At 51.2% G+C, this 20,310-nt stretch overlaps 1 protein-coding gene across 2 annotated transcripts in view; it reads right to left on the bottom strand.

Moving 5' to 3' along the window:
• Positions 1-20,310, bottom strand: part of ahrra (aryl-hydrocarbon receptor repressor a) — a 329,025-nt gene that overhangs the window by 15,177 nt on the left and 293,538 nt on the right. For both annotated transcript variants that reach the window (XM_085989051.1, XM_085989049.1), the window contains exons 7-8: positions 19,472-19,599; positions 14,560-14,762 (exon numbers count right to left, since the gene is read on the bottom strand). In XM_085989051.1, coding sequence (XP_085845177.1) covers positions 14,560-14,762; positions 19,472-19,599 — 331 coding nt within the window. The remainder of the gene's footprint in view (positions 1-14,559; positions 14,763-19,471; positions 19,600-20,310) is intronic.

The following is a 20,310-nucleotide window of genomic DNA, read 5'->3' as shown; positions in this document are numbered from 1 at the left end:
CAGGAGTTGGTGATAACAGGTGTTTACTGAACAGAGACAAAACTGGAACTACTATGCAAGGTTACTACACAGGCTTATATACAGGGGTGGTCACTACTGGTACTGCAGTATACAGGGGCTGCAGAATATAGTTCCTTCTTCAGGTTACATACACTACAAAAACGATGATAAACATGTTTCTCTCTCCACAGATGCTGCCTGACCTGCTGAGTATTTCCAGCAATTTCTGTTTTTATTTCAGATTTCCAACATCCGCAGTATTTTGCTTTTGCTTTGGTTTGGTCTAAACGATGAATCAGGTTTACCAAGAATGAAAGTGAGTAGAAACAGAGCAGATTTCACTTTACTTAAACTTACAATGCTTTTTCCAACACAATAACAAATCTCCAAGTAGAGTGGTTGTTGGGCTTTGCTGCTTTCCATTTATTTATGGGACAAATAAAAGAGATTTATATGTGTGTGTAGTTCCAGCTATCTACCAGCAGATGGTGATGTTGGACTATGTAAATTGCTTGGTGAATAGTTCAGTGCAAATATTTTGATGGAGGGGATAGAGACTGGGCACTGAGTGAACTTGGAACAAAAACAGAGAATGCTGGAAACACTCACTTCGGCATCCTCTGTTGAGGGAACAGACAAGTTGATATTATGGCCTAGAAATTCAGTATAGCCACGTTCGGGGCGCTAAAGTCGGGCGGCCGCTAAAGTTTGCGCCCGGCGCAAGTTCGCGCCACCTTCGCCGATATTCAGTCGCATCGCCCCAAGAGGTTGCTGCTGCGCTAAAACAGGCGATGCACGACTATCATTAGGCGCTAAGCCGGCGGTCCGGGGCGATACCCCCGAGGGCGGGCGCAGCGCAGGTGCGGCGAGTTGCTGATTGATGGCAGACACTCTGGCGCCGGTCAGCTCCTAAAGGGGGAGGGTGGACTTGTCTGGCTGCCATGCCCTGCGCACTGCAGCCCTGAAGCAAGGCCTGACCAATGCTGGTTCATCAGTTCTACGCCCTGGACCACGGGGAAGCCCGCTATTCTTCCAAATCCCATTGTACGCTCTTGCTGCTTGTCCAGGGTCATGGGGAAGGAGATGTACTGACGTCTCCTTCTGAAAAGGGCATTGTTCACCTGTCGGATGCAGCAATGTACCGCAAACTGGGAGATGTTGGCAATGTCCCCAGTAGCGGATTGGAAGGAGCCGGTGGCATAGAAGTTGAGAGCCACCGTCACCTTCACTGCCACCGACAGAGACGTCCTGCTCCTCAGCTGTGGCTGCAGATCTCTGCGAAGCAGGTGGCAGATCTCAGTGACCACCTCCCTTCTGAATCGCAGCCTCCGAACACACTGCTCCTCAGACATGTTCAGATATGAGAACTGCTGGCGGTATACCCTGGGTGGGTAAGGCCTCCTGTGCCGACACCTGTTGGCCTTTCTCCGTCTGGCCATGACTGGCACTCTCTCACGGCGTCTCTGATCCCTTTGAATGCAATGCAGAAAGCCAACGTTTCCACCCATTGTAGCCCCCATTACAGTATATGTGGCGACTCAAGGCTATGGCACTGAAAGTGAAATCCAAGTGCAAAGCGCTGGTCTGAAGCCAGAAGTACCTGTGCGAGCGCTGAGTGAAAGCAGAAAGCTCTCTGCCTTTGTCTCTCACACAGAAGGATTGGCACAAAATGGCTGTCACTTATAATGCAGGAGGAGTCCCCTTTAAATAGCGCCCCCCGCACCCCGCAGCGACTGGGAACCGTTCCCCTCTACCAGTCGCTGGGGGCGCCAGGCGCAAAGAAGGGCGGCGCCACTGAAGTTCCGGTTTGGGGCGCACAAAGGGCGTTGCACGATGAAATGACGTCAGGATCTGCGCGCGCAGCTGAGCGCGCGCAAAGACTTTGCGCCGACGCTAAATCTCTAGTGAAGTTGGGGAGAGGCGCAGATCGCGCTGCGCCCGGCCGCTAGCCGCCTAGCGCCCAACATCTCCTCCTCCTAAGGCGCTACCGGCTGGCGCAAGCAACTGAATTTCTAGGCCTATGTGTATGGAGCTTTCGCCAAAACTGAGTGGTGAATTTGGTTTTGCCTGTCCTTATTAACAAACGGAAATTCTGTCTTCAGTGATCAGTCAGCCAAATAATCGCATCTGATTTACTCTGAGGTAAACGTGAGCAGGAGAAGCTAGAAAAAAAAGGAATCCTTACGAAGTCAGGGCCCAGCTTGTTCAATAGGCAGCAGAGAAAACCCATTTTTATTTTTACAACACCGTCAAATACTTTCTCCTCCATTGAAATTTGGAGAAAAAAAAGTACACTTTTATTCTTACTTTACCTTCATCAAAATGGTATCAAGTTTGCTGCCCAGCAGAGGCTTTACCACATTGCATTCGATGGCTGATCTGCACTTCAACTCCATTTAACTGCCTTTGCTCCATATCCCTTGATACCCTCACCTAACAACAATCTATCGATCTCCGTCCTGAAAATTTCAAATCAGGTCTTCAGCCTTTCCCACCGCACCCCTCCCCCCAACCCAGCTGCTCAGCTGATATGAGCCCTCTGTGTCCTCAACCAGTTCCTGAACTAGCTCCGATTGTTCAGTGTGGGGGAGGGCGATGAGGAGGGGGTGAGGAGAGGGTGAGGGGGAGGTGAGGAGAGGGTGAGGAGAGGGTGGGGAGAGGGTGAGGGGGGGTGAGGGGGGTGAGGAGGGGGTGGGGAGAGGGTGGGGAGAGGGTGAGGAGAGGGTGAGGGGGAGGTGAGGAGAGGGTGAGGAGAGGGTGAGGAGAGGGTGGGGAGAGGGTGAGGAGAGGGTGAGGGGGAGGTGAGGAGAGGGTGAGGAGAGGGTGAGGAGAGGGTGGGGAGAGGGTGAGGAGAGGGTGAGGGGGAGGTGAGGAGGGGGTGAGGAGGGGGTGGGGAGAGGGTGGGGAGAGGGTGAGGAGAGGGTGAGGGGGAGGTGAGGAGAGGGTGAGGAGAGGGTGGGGAGAGGGTGAGGGGGGAGGAGGGGGGTGAGGAGGGTGAGGAGAGGGTGAGAAGGGGGGTGAGGAGAGGGTGAGGAAGGGGTGAGGGGGGTGAGGAGAGGGTGAGGGGGAGGTGAGGAGAGGGTGAGGAGAGGGTGGGGAGAGGGTGAGGGGGGGTGAGGAGGGGGTGAGGAGGGTGAGGAGGGGGGTGAGGAGGGGGTGAGGAGGGTGAGGAGAGGGTGAGAAGGGGGGTGAGGAGGGGGGTGAGGAGGGTGAGGAGGGGGTGAGGAGGGGGTGAGGAGAGGGTGAGAAGGGGTGAGGAGGGGGTGAGGAGGGGGTGAGGAGGGTGAGGAAGGGGTGAGGAGGGGGTGGGGGGGTGAGGAGAGGGTGGGGAGAGGGTGAGGGGGGGTGAGGGGGGTGAGGAGGGGGTGAGGAGGGGGTGAGGAGAGGGTGAGGAGAGGGTGAGGGGGGTGAGGAAGGGGTGAGGAAGGGGTGAGGAGAGGGTGGGGAGAGGGTGAGGGGGGGTGAGGGGGGTGAGGAGGGGGTGAGGAGGGTGAGGATGGGGGGTGAGGAGAGGGTGAGGAGAGGGTGAGGAGGCGGGTGAGGAGGGGGTGAGGAGAGGGTGGGGAGAGGGTGAGGGGGGGTGAGGAGGGTGAGGAGGGGGTGAGGAGGGTGTGAGGAGAGGGTGAGGAGGGTGAGGAAGGGGTGAGGAGGGGGTGAGGAGGTGGTGAGGGGGGGTGAGGAGGGGTGAGGAGAGGGTGAGGGGGGTGAGGAGGGGGTGAGGAAGGGGTGAGGGGGGGGTTGTAATGTATGTACCTTTAAGGGGGGGAACTACTTTTTACAGCTCATGTATACTGTAGTACCGGCAGTGACCACACCTGTATATAGCACTGAGTTGTAATCTGTACAGTCAGTTCAACTGTGAGCCACGTTGAGTAAACACCTGTTGTACCGTTTCTGCTGCAGTCTGTATCTTATTATACCCAGACACAACATTGAAGACGAGGCAAGTTCGAACCTACCTGCATCTCTGCATCACCTCCCGGGGATTCGTTCCTGGAGATCAGTGGATTGGAGGTCAAGGCCAGAGACTCGGGCGTCGACCACGGGCAACCGCCCAGTCATTCAGCAGAGACTCGAGAATTGCGGGGGAGGCTGTCGAGAGCCAGGCTTGGCTTTCCAGTCGAGGTGGTCCAGCGAAATGGGCTGGCAACAGGTAGTGCGCAGACCCTTCCCGGACAGTGGCGGGCTAGAGCCCGACCGAGCGGCACAGCAAAGGGCCGAGCAGCGTCGACGGGGGAGAGAGAGAGAGGGCAGAGCGCACAGGGCGCAGCCGGTGTTCAGGGGCCGAGCAGCGTCAGAGAGAGGGAGAGAGAGACGCGCAGAAACCCGCGAGGCGCCGCCATTGCCACGAGGACCGCCGAGTGCAGCGTTGGCAGCAGCGGGGGAGGAAGGAAAGCGCGGGAGACGCCATTTTAAGCCATTAGGAGACGCCATTTTAAACCACACCCAAAATGCCGAAGAGTGGCAGTATCACCGCATTTGACAATGAAGTCGAAGATTGGACTACATATGTCGAGCGAATAGAGGTGTACTGCAATGCAAATGAGGTGTCAGATGACAAGAAAGCGTCGGTATTGTTAAATTTAATGGGTGCAAAGACGTATGGGTTATTACGAAATCTAGTAACCCCAACGAAGCCAATGGAAAAGAGTTTTGAAGACATAGTAACGATACTAAAGGAACATTTAAACCCCACACCGCTGCTGATAGCAGAAAGATTCAAGTTTCACAAACGGAACCAGCGTAAGGATGAAAGCAATGCTGATTATTTAACAGAACTGCGCAAACTATCGAAACACTGCCAGTTTGGAGCGGGACTGGCAGATACCTTAAGGGACAAGTTTGTGTGTGGGCTTCAAAGTGAAGGAACCCAGAAACGGCTTTTATCTGAAAAGGACCTTACGCTGGAAAAGGCTTTCAGCATTGCGGTATCATATGAAGCAGCAGCACGGGGCGCTGCAGAGATACAACAGAGACCGCAAGAATATGGCACAAATGAAATGTCATATGGAACAGAGAAGTGCTATCGCTGCGGCACAACAACACACGACCAGAATGATTGCTGGTTCAAAGACAAAGTGTGCAGACAGTGTGTAAAAGTAGCACACATAGCACGAGTCTGCAGGTCGGGAAAGAAAACCAGCAATAAGAAACCTACCAAAGGAAAGTACAAGAAGGTACATAAGATGACGGAGAATAGTTCAGACGGACAAAAGAGTAATAACGACTCCGAAAGCAGGGAACTGAGTTGTCTGAAACTACATAATGTGATCACAACGGAGGATCACCGAACCATTTGGGTCACTCTCAAGATAGCAGGAGTCCAGGTAAAGATGGAATTGGACACAGGATCAGCCCTAACAGTCATAAACCGACGGGACTACGAGCGGCTATTCTCACACATACCCTTGAGAGACACAAAAATTATTTTGAAGACGTACACGGGGCAAAAAGTCTACCCCAAAGGAAAAATAAGGGTGACCGTTATATATAACGGTAAGGAAACACCAAAACTAGACCTGTATGTATTGCAAGATGGAGGACCACCATTACTGGGACGTGAATGGATCCGGAAAATACAACTGGATTGGCATTCCATACAGGCACTGACTGTGGCTGACAAAAAGGATGACGACGTCACACCTGGGCGACTGTCAAAGTTCCTAACTGACGCGAAAGAAGTGTTCCAGCAAGGACTCGGAACACTAAAAGGCATGACAGCGACGATTAAAATTGAAGAAAACGCAAGCCCAAAATTTTTTAAGGCCAGACCGGTACCTTATGCGATCCGCCCAGCCGTCGAAGCAGAGCTGGAGAGTCTGGAACGTTCAGGTGTACTGTTCAAGGTAGACTGGAGTGAGTGGGCTACACTCGTCGTCCCTGTGATGAAAAAGTCGTTGAGCAGCACGCCTGGGGAACCAAGGAAGGTTCACATCTGTGGGGACTTTAAGGTAACAGTGAACCCGGTCCTTCACACCGTACAATATCCACTTCTGCGGATTGAAGATATTTTCGCCTCGCTATCTGGAGGGAAACGCTTCACTAAGATTGATCTGGCCAGGCGTATCTGCAAATGGAGGTAGAAGAAGCATCAAAAAAATACTTCACAATCAACACCCACAAAGGTCTCTACCAATACAACCGGCTGGTATTCGGGGTAGCATCAGCTCCGGCTATTTGGCAGAGGGCAATGGAACAAGTCCTGCAAGGGATCCCAGGGAACCAGTGTTATTTGGACGACATCCTGGTCACGGGCGAAAATGACAGTGATCAGCTTGCCAACCTGGAGCAGGTGCTCACTAGATTGCAGGAATATGGGCTCCGAGCTATCCGCCCCAAATGCGAGTTTTTGAGAAAACAGATCTTGTATTTTGGCCACGTTATCGATAAAGAGGGGTTACATAAGTCCCCAGAGAAGATTGAGGCAGTAGTCAAGGCTCCAGCACCGGAAAATGTGTCACAACTGAGGTCGATCCTCGGGCTGGTAAACTACTACCATAAGTTCTTGCCAAATTTGTCTACAATACTACACCCACTGAACACCCTACTGCAAATTGGGGTGCCATGGAAGTAGAGTGACGAATGTAGATGAGCTTTCCAGAAGAGCAAAACACTAATCACATCGAAAGGTATTGGCCCATTACAACCCAGCATTACCAATTCGGTTGGCATGTGATGCGTCACCTTACGGCATTGGAGCGGTGCTGTCGCACAAATTCTCGGACGGCTCAGAGAGGCCAATAGCCTTTGCGTCACGATCACTAACCTCAGCCGAGCGTAACTACGCCCAGATTGACAGGGAGGCCCTCAGCCTAGTGTGGGGAGTGAAAAAGTTCAATCACTATCTGCACGGGCAGAAATTCACCTTGCTGACTGATCACCAGCCTCTTGTCTCCATTTTTAATCCGAAGAAGGGCGTTCCAGTGATGACTGCGCAACGACTACAAAGATGGTCACTTTTTCTAGGGGCGCACCACTATGAGATTGAATATAAGGGCACAAAACAGCATGGAAATGCTGATGGGCTATCACGCCTGCCACTGCCTACTGCGGACGAAGCACCAGCAGTGGATCCTGTCGAAATATTCCATTCGACTATAGTTGAATACCTACCGGTAACTAACGCTTGTATCGAAAAGGAAACCCGAAATGACCTGACACTGTCTTGGGTATATGATTTGACGGTGAAGGGATGGCCAGCACATGGCGACTCACTGTTGCCAGCATTCTCGACAAGGAGAGAACAGCTGTCAGTGTGCCGGGGGACCTTGATGTGTGGATCCCGAGTGGTAATTCCACCCAAGTTAAGGGATAGAGTGCTCAATGAGCTTCATGAGGGTCATCTGGGAGGGGTAAAAATGAAAAGCCTAGCCAGGGCTTATGTGTGGTGGCCGGGAATCGATAAACAAATCGAGGACCTGACCAAGAGCTGCTCAGGATGCCAGAAAATCCAAAGTGCACCACCACATGTCCCTCTACACCCATGGGAGTGGCCCTCATCTCCATGGCAACGGGTGCATATTGATTTTGTTGGTCCATTCATGGACTCAATGTTTTTAATAGCCGTGGATGCGCACTCGAAATGGCTTGAGGTCATCAAAATGTCCTCCACCACCACGGAGAAAACTATTGCAGTCCTACGGACCATTTTTGCCAGGAATGGCTTGCCAGAACAGATTTGCTCCGACAACGGACCACAGTTTATGTCCGAAGAGTTCCGGAGGTTCTTGAAAAAGAATGGGATAAGGCATTACACATCCGCCCCGTATCATCCAGCCACAAATGGATTGGCTGAGAGGTTCGTACAAACCTTTAAGAAGGCAATAAAGGCTATGTACAATGACAACATTCCGCTGCAGCACAAGGTGGACAATTTCCTGTTCGCCTACTGGAATGCGACACATGCAGTCACCAACCAGGCCCCAGCCATGATGTTCTTTAACCGAAGGGTAAGATCGCGCCTGGATTTGCTCAGACCAAACGTACGAAGAGATGTTGAGAGTAAGCAATTCCAGCACATCCATGAGAAGCCAACAAGGAGCTTCAATGTAGGGCAACCAGTCTTGGCCCGCGACTACTGAACAGAAAAATGGCAGCCAGGAACGATATGCACACGGCAGGGCCCACTAATGTACACAGTGGACGTTGGGGAGAACATCGTGAGGCGCCATGCTGACCAGATCCTAGAGTCACAGGAACAAGTCAACCCCATGCCTCGCCCATACGTACCTGGTGATGAACCCGACGTACAGGTCACATCTACCCCAGAAACAGTAGCATCGGAAGCTGATGAACCAACCGACGACAGGGGGCCAGAATCGCCTCCGCACCAAGAGCAAGACAATCGGGAAAGGCGCTATCCAGAAAGGATCAGGAGGCCTCCACAAAGACTGAATATATAAATAGACTATTTTCAGCTAATGTTGCATGTTAAAAGTGTTCATTGTAATTAGTTTGATATTTAATTGTTAAATGAGTGTTATGGTGCTGTTAATCTAAAAAGGGAGGAATTGTAATGTATATACCTTTAAGGGGGGGAACTAGTTTTTACAGCTCATGTATACTGTAGTATCGGCAGTGACCACACCTGTATATAGCACTGAGTAGTAATCTGTACAGTCAGTTCAACTGTGAGCCACGTTGAGTAAACACCTGTTGTACCGTTTCTGCTGCAGTCTGTATCTTATTATACCCAGACACAACAGGGGTGAGGAGGGGGTGAGGAGGGGGGTTAGGAAGGGGTGAGGAGGGGGTGAGGAGGGGGTGAGGAGAGGGTGAGGAAGGGGTGAGGAGGGGGGTGAGGAGGGGGGTGAGGAGGGTGAGGAAGGGGTGAGGAGGGCGTGAGGAAGGGGTGAGAGGGGGGTGAGGAGAGGGTGAGGAGGGGGTGAGGAAGGGGTGAGGAAGGGGTGAGGAAGGTGAGGGGGGTGAGGAGGGTGAGGAAGGGGTGAGGAGGGGGTGAGGAGGGGGTGAGGAGAGGGTGAGGAGGAGGGGGTGAGGAGAGGGTGAGGAGGGTGAGGAAGGGGTGAGGAGGGGTGAGGAGGGGGTGAGGAGAGGGTGAGGAGGGGGTGAGGAGGGGGTGAGGAGGGTGAGGAGGGGTTCAGGAGGGGGTGAGGAGGGGTTCAGGAGAGGGTGAGGAGGGGGTGAGGAGAGGGTGAAGAGGGGGTGAGGAGGGTGAGGAGAGGGTGTGGAGAGGGTGATGAGGGGGTGAGGAGGGGGTGGGGAGAGGGTGAGGAGGGGTGAGGAGGGGCTGAGGCGGGTGAGGAGGGGGTGAGGAGGGGGTGAGGAGGAAGGGGTGAGGAGAGGGTGAGGAGGGTGAGGAAGGGGTGAGGAGGGGTGAGGAGAGGGTGAGGAGGGGGTGAGGAGGGGTTCAGGAGAGGGTGAGGAGGGGTAAGGAGGGGGTGAGGAGAGGGTGAAGAGGGGTGAGGAGAGGGTGTGGAGAGGGTGAGGAGGGGGTGGGGAGAGGGTGAGGAGGGGTGGGGAGAGGGTGAGGAGGGGGTGAGGAGGGGGTGAGGAAGGGGTGAGGAAGGGGTGAGGAAGGGGTGAGGAGAGGGTGAGGAGGGCTGAGGAGAGCTGAAGCGAGGCGGTGAGGAGGGGGTCAGGAAGGGGTGTAAAGGGGGTGTGGAGGAAGTGGAGGGGGGTGACACTTTGATCTACCCTGGGAGCCATGTGGTGTTGCCCAACCCCTGAAAACTCCTCACAGGGTGTTTTCCTGGATTTGAGCAGCTTTGCTTTGCCTGTAACTGAGGTCAGTGGAGGTGGGCAGGATGCGGGATGGGGGAGGAGGTGGCTGGAGTGGGGAGGGAGGAGGGGGATTCTTTAGGGGCAGCAACACTTCACTTGTTTTGAAGTGTTCTGACTTGAAGCCAGGGAAATGAGCGCTTTCATTTGATTATCGAGTCTGCTGCGCCCAGAGTGGGTTTGCCAATATACAGGGGTATATTAATGTAGTGGTTATGTTACTGGGCTAGTAAATCAGAGGCTTGCACTCATAATCCAGATAATGTGAGTTCAAACCCCACCATGGCAATTTGAGAATTGAATTCAGTTTTTAAAAATCTGAAAATCTAAAGCTGGAAACAGTAGAATTGAAATTCATCGTGGATGACTCTTAACAGCCCTCTGAAGTGACCTAACAAGCCACTCAGTTTTATCAAACCACTAGCAGTTCAAGAAGCAGGCCCAAGGGTAATTGAGGATGGGCAATGAATGCCAGCCTTGCCAGCAACATCCCTATCACAAGATTGAATATATATTTTATAAAAAGTCTAGTGGGAATTTATCTATAACTGTTGCCCAATATGTTAGCCACATGTGACCAATGTTCCCTGTAATTTTCTTTTTTTGACGCACAGTCCCTTTAACGGGCTGCGCGGCCCATTCAAATTTTCGCACATGTGCGGTTTCTTGCATTGAAAAGCGGGTGAGCTACCTGCGCGGGACCTCCAGACCGCTGCACAGCCGTGCAGCTTAGCGGGAACGCTGCATGTGACTATTTGGGAATCCAGATATGGCTATTTGCATTTCTGATTAGTAAATAAAAAGTGAATAATAGACTCCATTGTTGGGCATGTGATCTTTTAAATAATTTTTTTTAAATGATTCATTCTCGAGAGGTGGGCATCACTGGCAAGGCCAGCATTGACTGTCCATCTCTCGTTGCCCTGAGTAGCGGTTTGGTACACTCGAGTGGCTTGCTAGGCCATTCAGAGGGCAGTTACAAACCAACGACAGTGGTGTGGGACTGGAGTCACATATAGGCCCAGACCAGGTCAGGATGGCAGGTTTCCTTCCCTAAAGGACATCAGTGAACCAATTTCTATTGGACAACACTGATCTGGAGCATCTCAGAACATTTAGTACAATTCCTGTTCTCAACCACATTTTATAACAATCCCTTTTTACTGCCATCAGCTTTTTATTTCTGACTTTTTAAAAAACTGAATTCAAATTCTCAAACTGATATGGTGGGATGTGAACTCATGTTCTCTGGATTTCTAGTTCTGTAATATAACCACGACACTACCGTACCCTACTCAATGCTAATATTGGCACTGCGTAGACATGTGGGGCTCGATTTTAACTCAGCCGTGAGGCGGGCTTTGAGGTGTGTGGGGGGTTAAAATTGCAAAACCTGGGGGTCGGGACGCCCCCCGCCTGGTTACCGACACCTAGCCATTTTAACCCAGGCGTGTCTGATGGTCCCGAATCAGTCCCACCTGCAACAGGCGGGACTGGTCTTCAGGGCCCTTAAACAGCACTGATTGGCCTTTATAATCCCATTTTAACAGGCCCTTGCCTGTCTAACCCTTTTCCCACGTAAAACACGCCTGGTGGGGAGCACGCCTGTGAAACCTGGCGGGAGCACTATTGGCTTGCTGACAATCAGCTGCAGGTCAACCATTAAAGAGGAGATTTGATCAGCCATCATTTGCAGGTGGCAGGACTTTGTTGTTTCAGGCCTGGGGCAACTTTTACCAGGCTTAACCACACCTGTGGAAGGTTGGAGCCTCACACACTTCTCCAGTGTGACCTCCTGGGAAACCCCTCTCGCCACCTTCACTCAGCGCTTCCTCAACTGAGGCATCTACCAGAAGCATGGGAGGCCTTTTTTTCCTTCCCCTCTTGGCATTAGAGGACCTCCAGCCCCATTTGCAAAATGACACACGCCACAACTGCAGAAGTTGCCATCAGAATTTTTATGCAAAACAAACAACTGATGGCATTTTTACAGAATACACATTTCACCCAAGTGGCTACCCTTGTGACTATTAGTGCTTTATTTTCCTCTTACGCGTGCTCCTACGTAGTGGTTCCCCTGTGGCTTCAGCAGATGTGGAGGCCCCTTGCTCACTTTCCTGCTGCTCCTGTCTCGACACCTTTGGCGGGCGTCCTCTGGGGTGGCGAGCCTGTGAGGGCTCGCCAGCAGTCTGCTGCTCCTGCGGCTGTGCAGGAGTTGAGACCTCTATCTCCGTTGGGTATGGACTCCGGCGGGGCTCTGACCGAGGGCTCTGTAGTGGCATGGAAGTGTGAGCGCTTGGAGAGGAGCCCCCACTTCCTTGAGGTCTGCCACCAACCTCCCTCTCATGGGTCAGGTCCCCCTCAGTGCCTGCAAGTGGCTGGAGAGCACCTTGCTGCACATCAGGGGGGCCATGGGGACCCGTATCTGCAATGGCAGTCCTACTCAGAAGGACTTCCATGAAGGTCTGATTTCTCTGTTCACTAGATGCCCATCGCTCCTCAAGAGATGTCATTCTATTCTGAACACTCACCATGTTTTCCATACCCTGGCGACTAACCTCCTCCATGGCCGTAGCCCTCCACTCCTCTACCGTAGCCAGCCTTACCACGGAGGCAGCAATCATTTCCACGTAGGTAGCCATCCTTTCCGTGTTGATGCGTTCATGCGCCAATGACTCCACAAAGGCTCTGCTCATGTTCGCTATGGACTCCTCCATTCGCTCCACACTCGCAGCGATCCTAGAGACAAAACCTGCCAGAGACTCCTGCATCTGTGCCTGGTGTTCCATCACCTCTGATCTTACGGATGGATCCAGAGGCAGAGGGTCGACATGCAGCTGAGCCGAGCTGGCAGAGTCCTGTGCCCTCCGACGAGGACTCTCCACTGCTGTCCCTGTCTCCACAATCTGCTGATGCTCACTTGTGAGCTGTGATACACCAGATGACAACTCTACTCTGTCCCGAAGGTCCCACCGAGGTGTGAGTGTCTGCGCTGGTGCTGGGTGCGCTTATTTCTGCTGACGCTGTGCCCTCAGAGGTTGCAGATTCCTCTGAGGAGTCTGGCTGCTCAGGCTCTTCCTCCTGCACAGTGGGGACGGGGGCTCTCAATGGTCCTGTGGGGGAGTCAAGGAAAAAGTTAGGGATGTGATGCCAAGGTTACATGCACATTGCATTTTGCAGATGATCATAAGTCCATATGATGTAGCTTCAGAATCATTATCAGCGACTCATGCAATGCCAATGAGATGGAAAACTATTCTGTCACCAGCTTGCGGGGATGCACCTGTCTCTCCTTCCCCAACTCCCGCATCTATGTCAGCCCCGACAATCTCCAGGATGCCTTCCTCCCAGGGGGTGAGCTGGGCTACTGAGGGTGGCCCTCCTCCTGTCCTGGCTCGCTCTCTCCTGTTGTGAGCTCTCTTTTCCTGCAATGAGGGAGACAAGTGGAGGTTGAGTGAGAATGAAGGAGTGAGTGCAGAGATTGCATAGCATAGATACTTAGAAGGAGACAAAGATGGAGTGAGGTTGCAAGACCAAGGGCCCTCCCTGTGTGTTGTCAGTTGTGTTCAAAGCATCAGAGTGAGAGGGAGTGTGAGGGCTGCATGGTGGAATAGTTATGTGAATGTGAGCATAGAGAGAGAGGGAATGGCTAAGGGTGTATGGATGTGAGTGTCTAGTGGGATGTGGAGGAAGAGATTTCTAAAGCTGAGTGCTAGTGAGGAAAGTCAATGGGGATCAGATTGAGGGTGATGGAAACTTCATACAGTACTTACTTTTCCAGTGCGATGAAGGTCATGGAATCTTTTCCTGCACTGCATCCAGGTGCGCCGTGTGAGCCCCAAGGAGTTGACTTCCCCAGCCACCTGTAGCCACACAGCCTTGGTCTGACTGGGAGGCCTCTTCCTCCCTGAAGAAGGGAACAGGACCTCCCTGTGGGCCCTAGCACTATCCAGCAATGCCTGCAGTGAAGCCTCATCAAGTTTGGGGGCAGCTCTTGCCCTCCCGCTGGCCGTTGCTCCTGCAGGCTCCTGTGCCATCTCAATGGTGAAGTTTGGAAGCCTGCAGAAGAAGCAAGGCTTGCTGTGGGCCCTAAAAGCAGCAGCAATGATGACGTCATATTCTGCGACTTTCTGACTGGAAATACTCAATTGCCAAGGCTTCCCACACGCTGGAAATCAATTGGCCAATTGAGTGAAAATTGCATCAATCTCACAGACCCATTTAGATTTGTGTGGGAAACACCAAATTCGGGGAACCCGACAATTCCCCGCACCGGAGTTAAAATCGAGCCCGTGAACTTTAACCTTTTGTGTGTTTGTTGGTAAAATAGTAAGAGGAAAATCAAGTGCCTTTTTGATCATTGTAGCTACTTTACTTCCTTGGTTACTGAATGGCGGTAGATGCTTGTTAAGTATATACAGATGTGAAGTACATTTAACTGTGTTGTGTGTGTTTATGTAAATCAGCGATTTCTATTGGACAACACTGATCTAGAGCACCTCAAAACATTTAGTGCAATTCCTGTTCTCAAGAACTTTCTTGTTATACCTTCGCTTCTCATTACCTAATACACACTTTATCGAATCATAGATTGATACAGCAGAGAAGGAGGCCATTCAGCCCATTGTGCCTGTGCCGGCTCTTTGAAAGAGCGATCCAATTAGTCCCACTCCCCTGCTCTTTCCTCATAGCCCTGCACATTTTTTCCTTTTTAAGTAAATCTCCTTTTGAAAGTTACTATTGAATCTGCTTCCACCACCCTTTCAGGCAGTGCGCTCCATTTCATTCTAGGATGATTGAGACCGGGATCTTGTCACTTACTTCGCATCGAGCGTCACGGGGCTGAGGTCGAGCCTGTGCTTGGTCTTGAGCAGCAAGCCTTTCAGCTTCATCTCGCTGATGGGAGGGAGCAGCAGAGGCACGGCGATACAGAACAAGCCCAGCTGCGGCGGAAGGTTGGCACCAGACCCGGCTTTCTTCCTCTGTCCTTGGAGGTACTTCAGTCTGCCTTGGAACTGCATTGTCTGTCGTGAGAAGGGCGGGGAAGGCGGGGGGAGGGGAGGGGGGGTGGGCGGTGAAGAAAGGAAGTGAAACAACCAGAGCAAAAAATTAATAAACGCAAAGTCCGATGACAGGATTGTAACTGTGAGGAAACTAGGCTTGTATTCCCTCGAGTGTAGGAGATTAAGAGGCAATCGAATCGAGGTGTTTAAAGGAGTTGATAGGGTAGATGGAGAGAAACTAGTTCCTCTGGTGAGGGAGTCCAGAACAAGGGGGCAGAACCTTTAAATTAGCACTCAGCTGTTCAGGGGTGATGTCAGGAAGCACTTCTTCACACAAAGGGTAGTGGAAATATGGAACTCACTCCCCCCAAAAAAGCTGTTGAAGCTAAGGGTCAATTGAAAATGTCAAAACTGAGGTTGCTAGCTTTTTGTAAAGGGATATAGAACCAAGGCAGGTAAATGGAGTTAAGATACAGATCAGCCATGATCTGATTGAATGGCGGAGCATGCACAAGGGCCTTCTCCTGTTCCTATGTTCATATGAAACATAGGGATCAGAAGGGGCCATAGCCTTTTCAGGGAACTCCGGCTGTATCTCCGGTAGGGAAGGTCGCCAACCAGGCCAGATCCTGACCTAACAGGGGAGTTTCCCACGAACTAATTTTGGGGGGGGCGGAGCTTTCGCCAGCTCCAACCAAGCCCTTTGACGTGCTAGGTTGAGGACTCCATACCCTGGGAGTTCACGCATCCGACAGGGCCCAGTGGATCTTCAGAGGCTGGCACGCTGAGAGGAAAGAAGCATAACGGCCTTGTTGATGGTGGTCATGGAACTTGCCCGGGAAGTGTGTGGAGGGCGAGGGTGGCATAAAATTACCTTTCCAGGGGGGGGCAGGGGACCCAGCTGCCTCCTGGGACTGGCTAATGCCGGCCAGCTGATCTTCAGGCCTGTGGGGGCAGCCAGGAACCTGAGAGTTGCTCATAGCGACGTGGGTGCCTGGTAGGTGTATGCTAATACAAAGACCTCCCACTGAAATCTCCGTACTTGGGCGGGGTCATGTTGGAGGCTGCCGGCAATTACAATTCACGGCGTAATCGGGGGGATCGTAGACCCCGACAGATTCTCGCAGCCCAGACCAGTGCAAACTAAATAAAGTCTAAAATGTGGTTAAACTACACAGAGCACCGTTCTGGTCTCCATATTGCAAAAACGATATAGAAGCACGGGAGAAGGTGCAAAAAAGATTTACAAGAATGACACCAGAACTGAGAGGTTATAACTATCAGGAAAGACTGAACAGCTTGGGGCTCTTTTCTCTACAAAATTAAAGATTGAGAGGTGACCTAATAGAGGTCTTTAAATTTATGAACGGGTTTGATAGAGTAGATAGACATAGTGATGTTTCCACTTGTAGGGAGTTCAAAACTAGGGGTCATGAATATAGATAGGATTATCACTAATAAATCCAAAAAGGAATTCAGGAGAAACTTCTTTACCCAGAGAGTAGTAAGAATGTGGAAATCGCTACCACAAGGAGCTGTTGAGCTGAATAGCATAGATACATTGATGGGGAATATAAGAACATAAGAATTAGGAGCAGGAGTAGGCCATACGGCCCCTTGAGCCTGCTCCGCCATGCAATAAGATCACCACTGATCTTTGACCTCAACTCCACTTTCCTGCCCGATCCCCATATCCCTTGATTCCCCTAGAGTCCAAAGATTTATCTATCTCAGTCTTGAATATACTCAACAGTTCAGCATCCACAGCCCTTTGAGGTAGAGAATTCCAAAGATTCACAACCCTCTGAGTGAAGAAATTCCTCTTCATCTCAGCCAACATGTCATTTGCCTTCTGAATTGCTCGCTGTACCTGGCGGCTAACTTTGTGTTTCCTGTACGAGGACACCTAAATCTCTGAAGACCAACATTTAATCGTTTCTCACCATTTAAAAAATATTCTGTTTTTCTATACTTCCTACCAAAGTGAATAACCTCACATTTCCCCACATTATGCTCCATCTGCCACCTTATTGCCCACTCACTTAACCTGTCTATATCCCTTTGCAGGCTCTTTGTGTCCTCCTCACAGTTTACTTTCCCACCTAGCTTTGTATCATCAGCAAACTTGAATACATTACACTCAGTCCCTTCATCTAGGTCATTAATATAGATTGTAAATAGCTGAGGCCCTAACTGATCCTTGCGACACCCCACTAGTTACAGCCTGCCAACCGGAAAATGACCCATTTATCCCCACTCTATGTTTTCTGTCCGTTAACCAATCCTCTATCCAAGCTAATGTATTACCCCCAACCCCATGAGCCCTTATTTTGTGTAACAACCTCTTGCGTGGCACCTTATCGAATGCTTTTTGGAAATCCAAATATACTACATCCACTGGTTCCCCTTTATCTACCCTGCTAGTTACATCCGCAAAATAAATTTGTTGAACACGATTTCCCTTTCATAAAACCATGAAGCTAGAAAAGCACATGAGGGAGAAAACAATAGAAAGATATGCTGACAGGGTTAGATGAAGTAAGCTGGGAGGACACTCGTGTGGAGCATAAACACCGGCAGAAACCAGTTGGGCCGAATGGCCTTTTTCTGTGCTGTAAATTTCTATGTAATACTATGTAAATATCTACATGCAGAGTATTACATCAACATTTCATTGTCGCTTTTGCTTTTGTTAGTTAGCAGTAGGTGTTATTTGTTGATATAAATAAGAGTGACTTTGGCCTAGAAATTCAGTGGGCCTTGCGCCCACTTAGCGCCTAAAGAGGTCTTTTGCGCCGGCGGGGCGGTAGCGTGGAAATTGAGTGCAGCGGTATTGGCGGCAGTAGCCGTTAGCGCTGCGCCGGGACCGATGACGTCATTGGTGTGCGCAGTGGCCCGTAACGCCCCGAAACCGCGCCGATCCCCATATTTATTTGCGCCCGCCTCCTCCGAAGCGGGCGCAAACAGCGAACAGAAAACGGGGCCGTCCTGCTGCCATAGTGGGGCGCTTTAAAGCTGAAGGTGCGGCCGGCCGCTTTTTCGGCGGCCGCCTGCCCGCACCTCCTTCCCCGGCCTCCTCCACCCCCCCCCCCCCGCGGCATTGCCGGCTGGTTTCCGTGGAGCCCGGCACTTCTCCGTTGTGCCGGGCTCTTTTGCCGGCACTCGCGATCGGGGCTCCGGCCGTTGCAGGCACCTCCCCCTTAAGAGAAGGAGGAGGCCTGCAGTACCGCAGCCTGCCGCACCGCATCGGGTGGCGCTGCGGCAACTAGCGCGCCGATATTCAGTTGCAGCGCCCCAAACGGAGGCGGGCACACCCTGGTATAGTGCCCGCTTCCGAATTGGGGCGCAGAAGACGAATATACGGCGTGCGCTAATGCCTCCCCGCCCAGCGCTAACTTTTGGGCGCGAGCGAGCTGCCCACGCCCAAGTGAATTTCTAGGCCTTTATCTTTAAGATACTCCACAGATGCTGAATAAAAGGGACACACGTTTAGTGGCCACAGATCTTTCCCAATAATCAACCGCAAATTGTCATTCGGTAAACCATACATGACAGCACGGCTGCGGAATTACCCGCACTCTTCAGGCTAGTATACCTTATTGGGAGTACCAGCCTCCACACTTATACTGGATCCGCCTGAAGCTGGGAAAGCTGGAAGCCCCCCCCCACCTTGTTATTGGGGGACCATGTTTGGGGCAGATGGACGTTCCATCCCAGGCAAAGCCCCCTGGAAACTCCTGGAGTACTCAGGCCCTGGGCTATCTCGTGGAGGAAGGGGGCAGAATATATCCAGTGGTTCCGGGATTCTGCTCAATTTGGGGCTGGACCATTACATTCTGGTTGGGGGTGGGGGCAGATCTCCCACTCGCACCCCGACTCATCCAAGGGGCCACGTCACGGGGCGTTTGGAACACACTCCCCAGGGAGACGAACGGGGCTGAGAACATCAATAATTTTAAGAGGGAGTGGGCCAGGCATTTGGCGAGAAATAAAATTAGAGGATATATGTGTCTATTCTGTCTTTGAATTCTGGGGCCGGCCAGGTGGACAGAGATGGTGTTCCACATTCCTGGACATTCTTATGTTCCGATGATATCTTAATTGTGATGGAGTCATAACCTATATTACACACACACACACACACACACACACACACACACACACACACGGTCAAAATCCTGGAATTCCCTACCTAACAGCACCTTCACCACACGGACTGCAGCGGTTCAAGAAGAAGGCCTGCCATCAACTTCTCAAAGGAACCAGGGATAGGCAATAAATAGCAGCCTTGCCAGCGATGCCACATCCCGAGAATAAATAATAAATATATTTACACACACACACACATCAGAGGGTGTGCTGTTTTATAAGGCCAGCAACATTAAACCATGTAAAGTGTAGGTTTATGTCCATTAGATGCTACAAAATCTAATTGCTGTAAAGTAACCACTGGATGATCTGTGGACTGAAGAATTTAAACTTTGGATTAATTATTTTAACTTTTCAAATAAAAATTTAAAGCGGAGGGAAGGTCGATATGTCTGTACATCTGCTGTGTGGGACCCTGGCTGGCTGAATCTGTGACAGGCAGGGTGTGAGACCCTTACAGTTGAAAACTCCTCATCACGATGCCACCTACAGGCTATCAATACTAATTTAACCATTTGGACCTCAAATCAGTTGATGGGCGGTAACTTCCTCTTGAGCTCTTTCCTCAACAGTTTACGTACCAGGAATCCCGACGTGCTATCCAACAGGCAACGCACTCGGCTGATGAAACAACGGTTCAAGAAGGGAGAGAACTCTGGCGGCAGAATCTTCGGGTCTTGAGCTTTGAAAGAACCCAGATACTCATCGCCTGAAATTGGATGAGGTAAAGGTAGCTTCAGAATTACGAATCTCGCGCCAACAGATCAAGTCAACAGTGGTGTCCAGTGCAACAGATATAACAATAAACAGGACAACAGGATGTAGCAGGTGACCTGATACACCTTGGAGCCCTGAAAAGAAAGAACTTGCATTTTATTTCGAGCCTATCAGATCTTTCAAAATGTCACAAAGTGCTTCACATCAAGTGAAGTGTAATCGCTGATCCTAGGTAACTGAACACAGCAGCCATTTTGCATGCAGTGAAGGTGAATGACCAGTTAATCTATTTTTAGTGCTGTTGGTTGAGGGAAAAATATTGGCCAAGACAAAGGGAGAACTCCCCCTGCTCTTCTTCAAATAGTCCTATGGGATCTTTAACATCCACCTGAACAGACAGGTGAGACCTTGGCTTAATATCCCATCAGAAGGCACGGTGGCATAGTGGTTAGCACTGTTGCCTCACAGCACCAGGAACCCGGGTTCGAATCCGGCCTCGGGTTACTGTCTGTGTGGAGTTTGCACATTCTCCCCGTGTTTGCGTGGGTTTCCTCCGGGTGCTCCGGTTTCCTCCCACAGTCCAAAGATGTGCGGGATAGGTTGATTGGCCATGATAAATTGACCCTTAGTGTTAGGGGGATTAAATACGTGGGGTTACGGGGATAGGGTGGGATATGTGTTGGTATAGGGGTTACGGGGATCA

The sequence above is a fragment of the Somniosus microcephalus genome, chromosome 5, assembly GCF_052327205.1.
Source record: "Somniosus microcephalus isolate GS21.2 chromosome 5, FLI_Smic_1.0, whole genome shotgun sequence".
In the NCBI taxonomy this organism is placed as follows: domain Eukaryota; kingdom Metazoa; phylum Chordata; class Chondrichthyes; order Squaliformes; family Somniosidae; genus Somniosus; species Somniosus microcephalus.
This window is presented reverse-complemented; position numbering and strand designations above follow the sequence as displayed.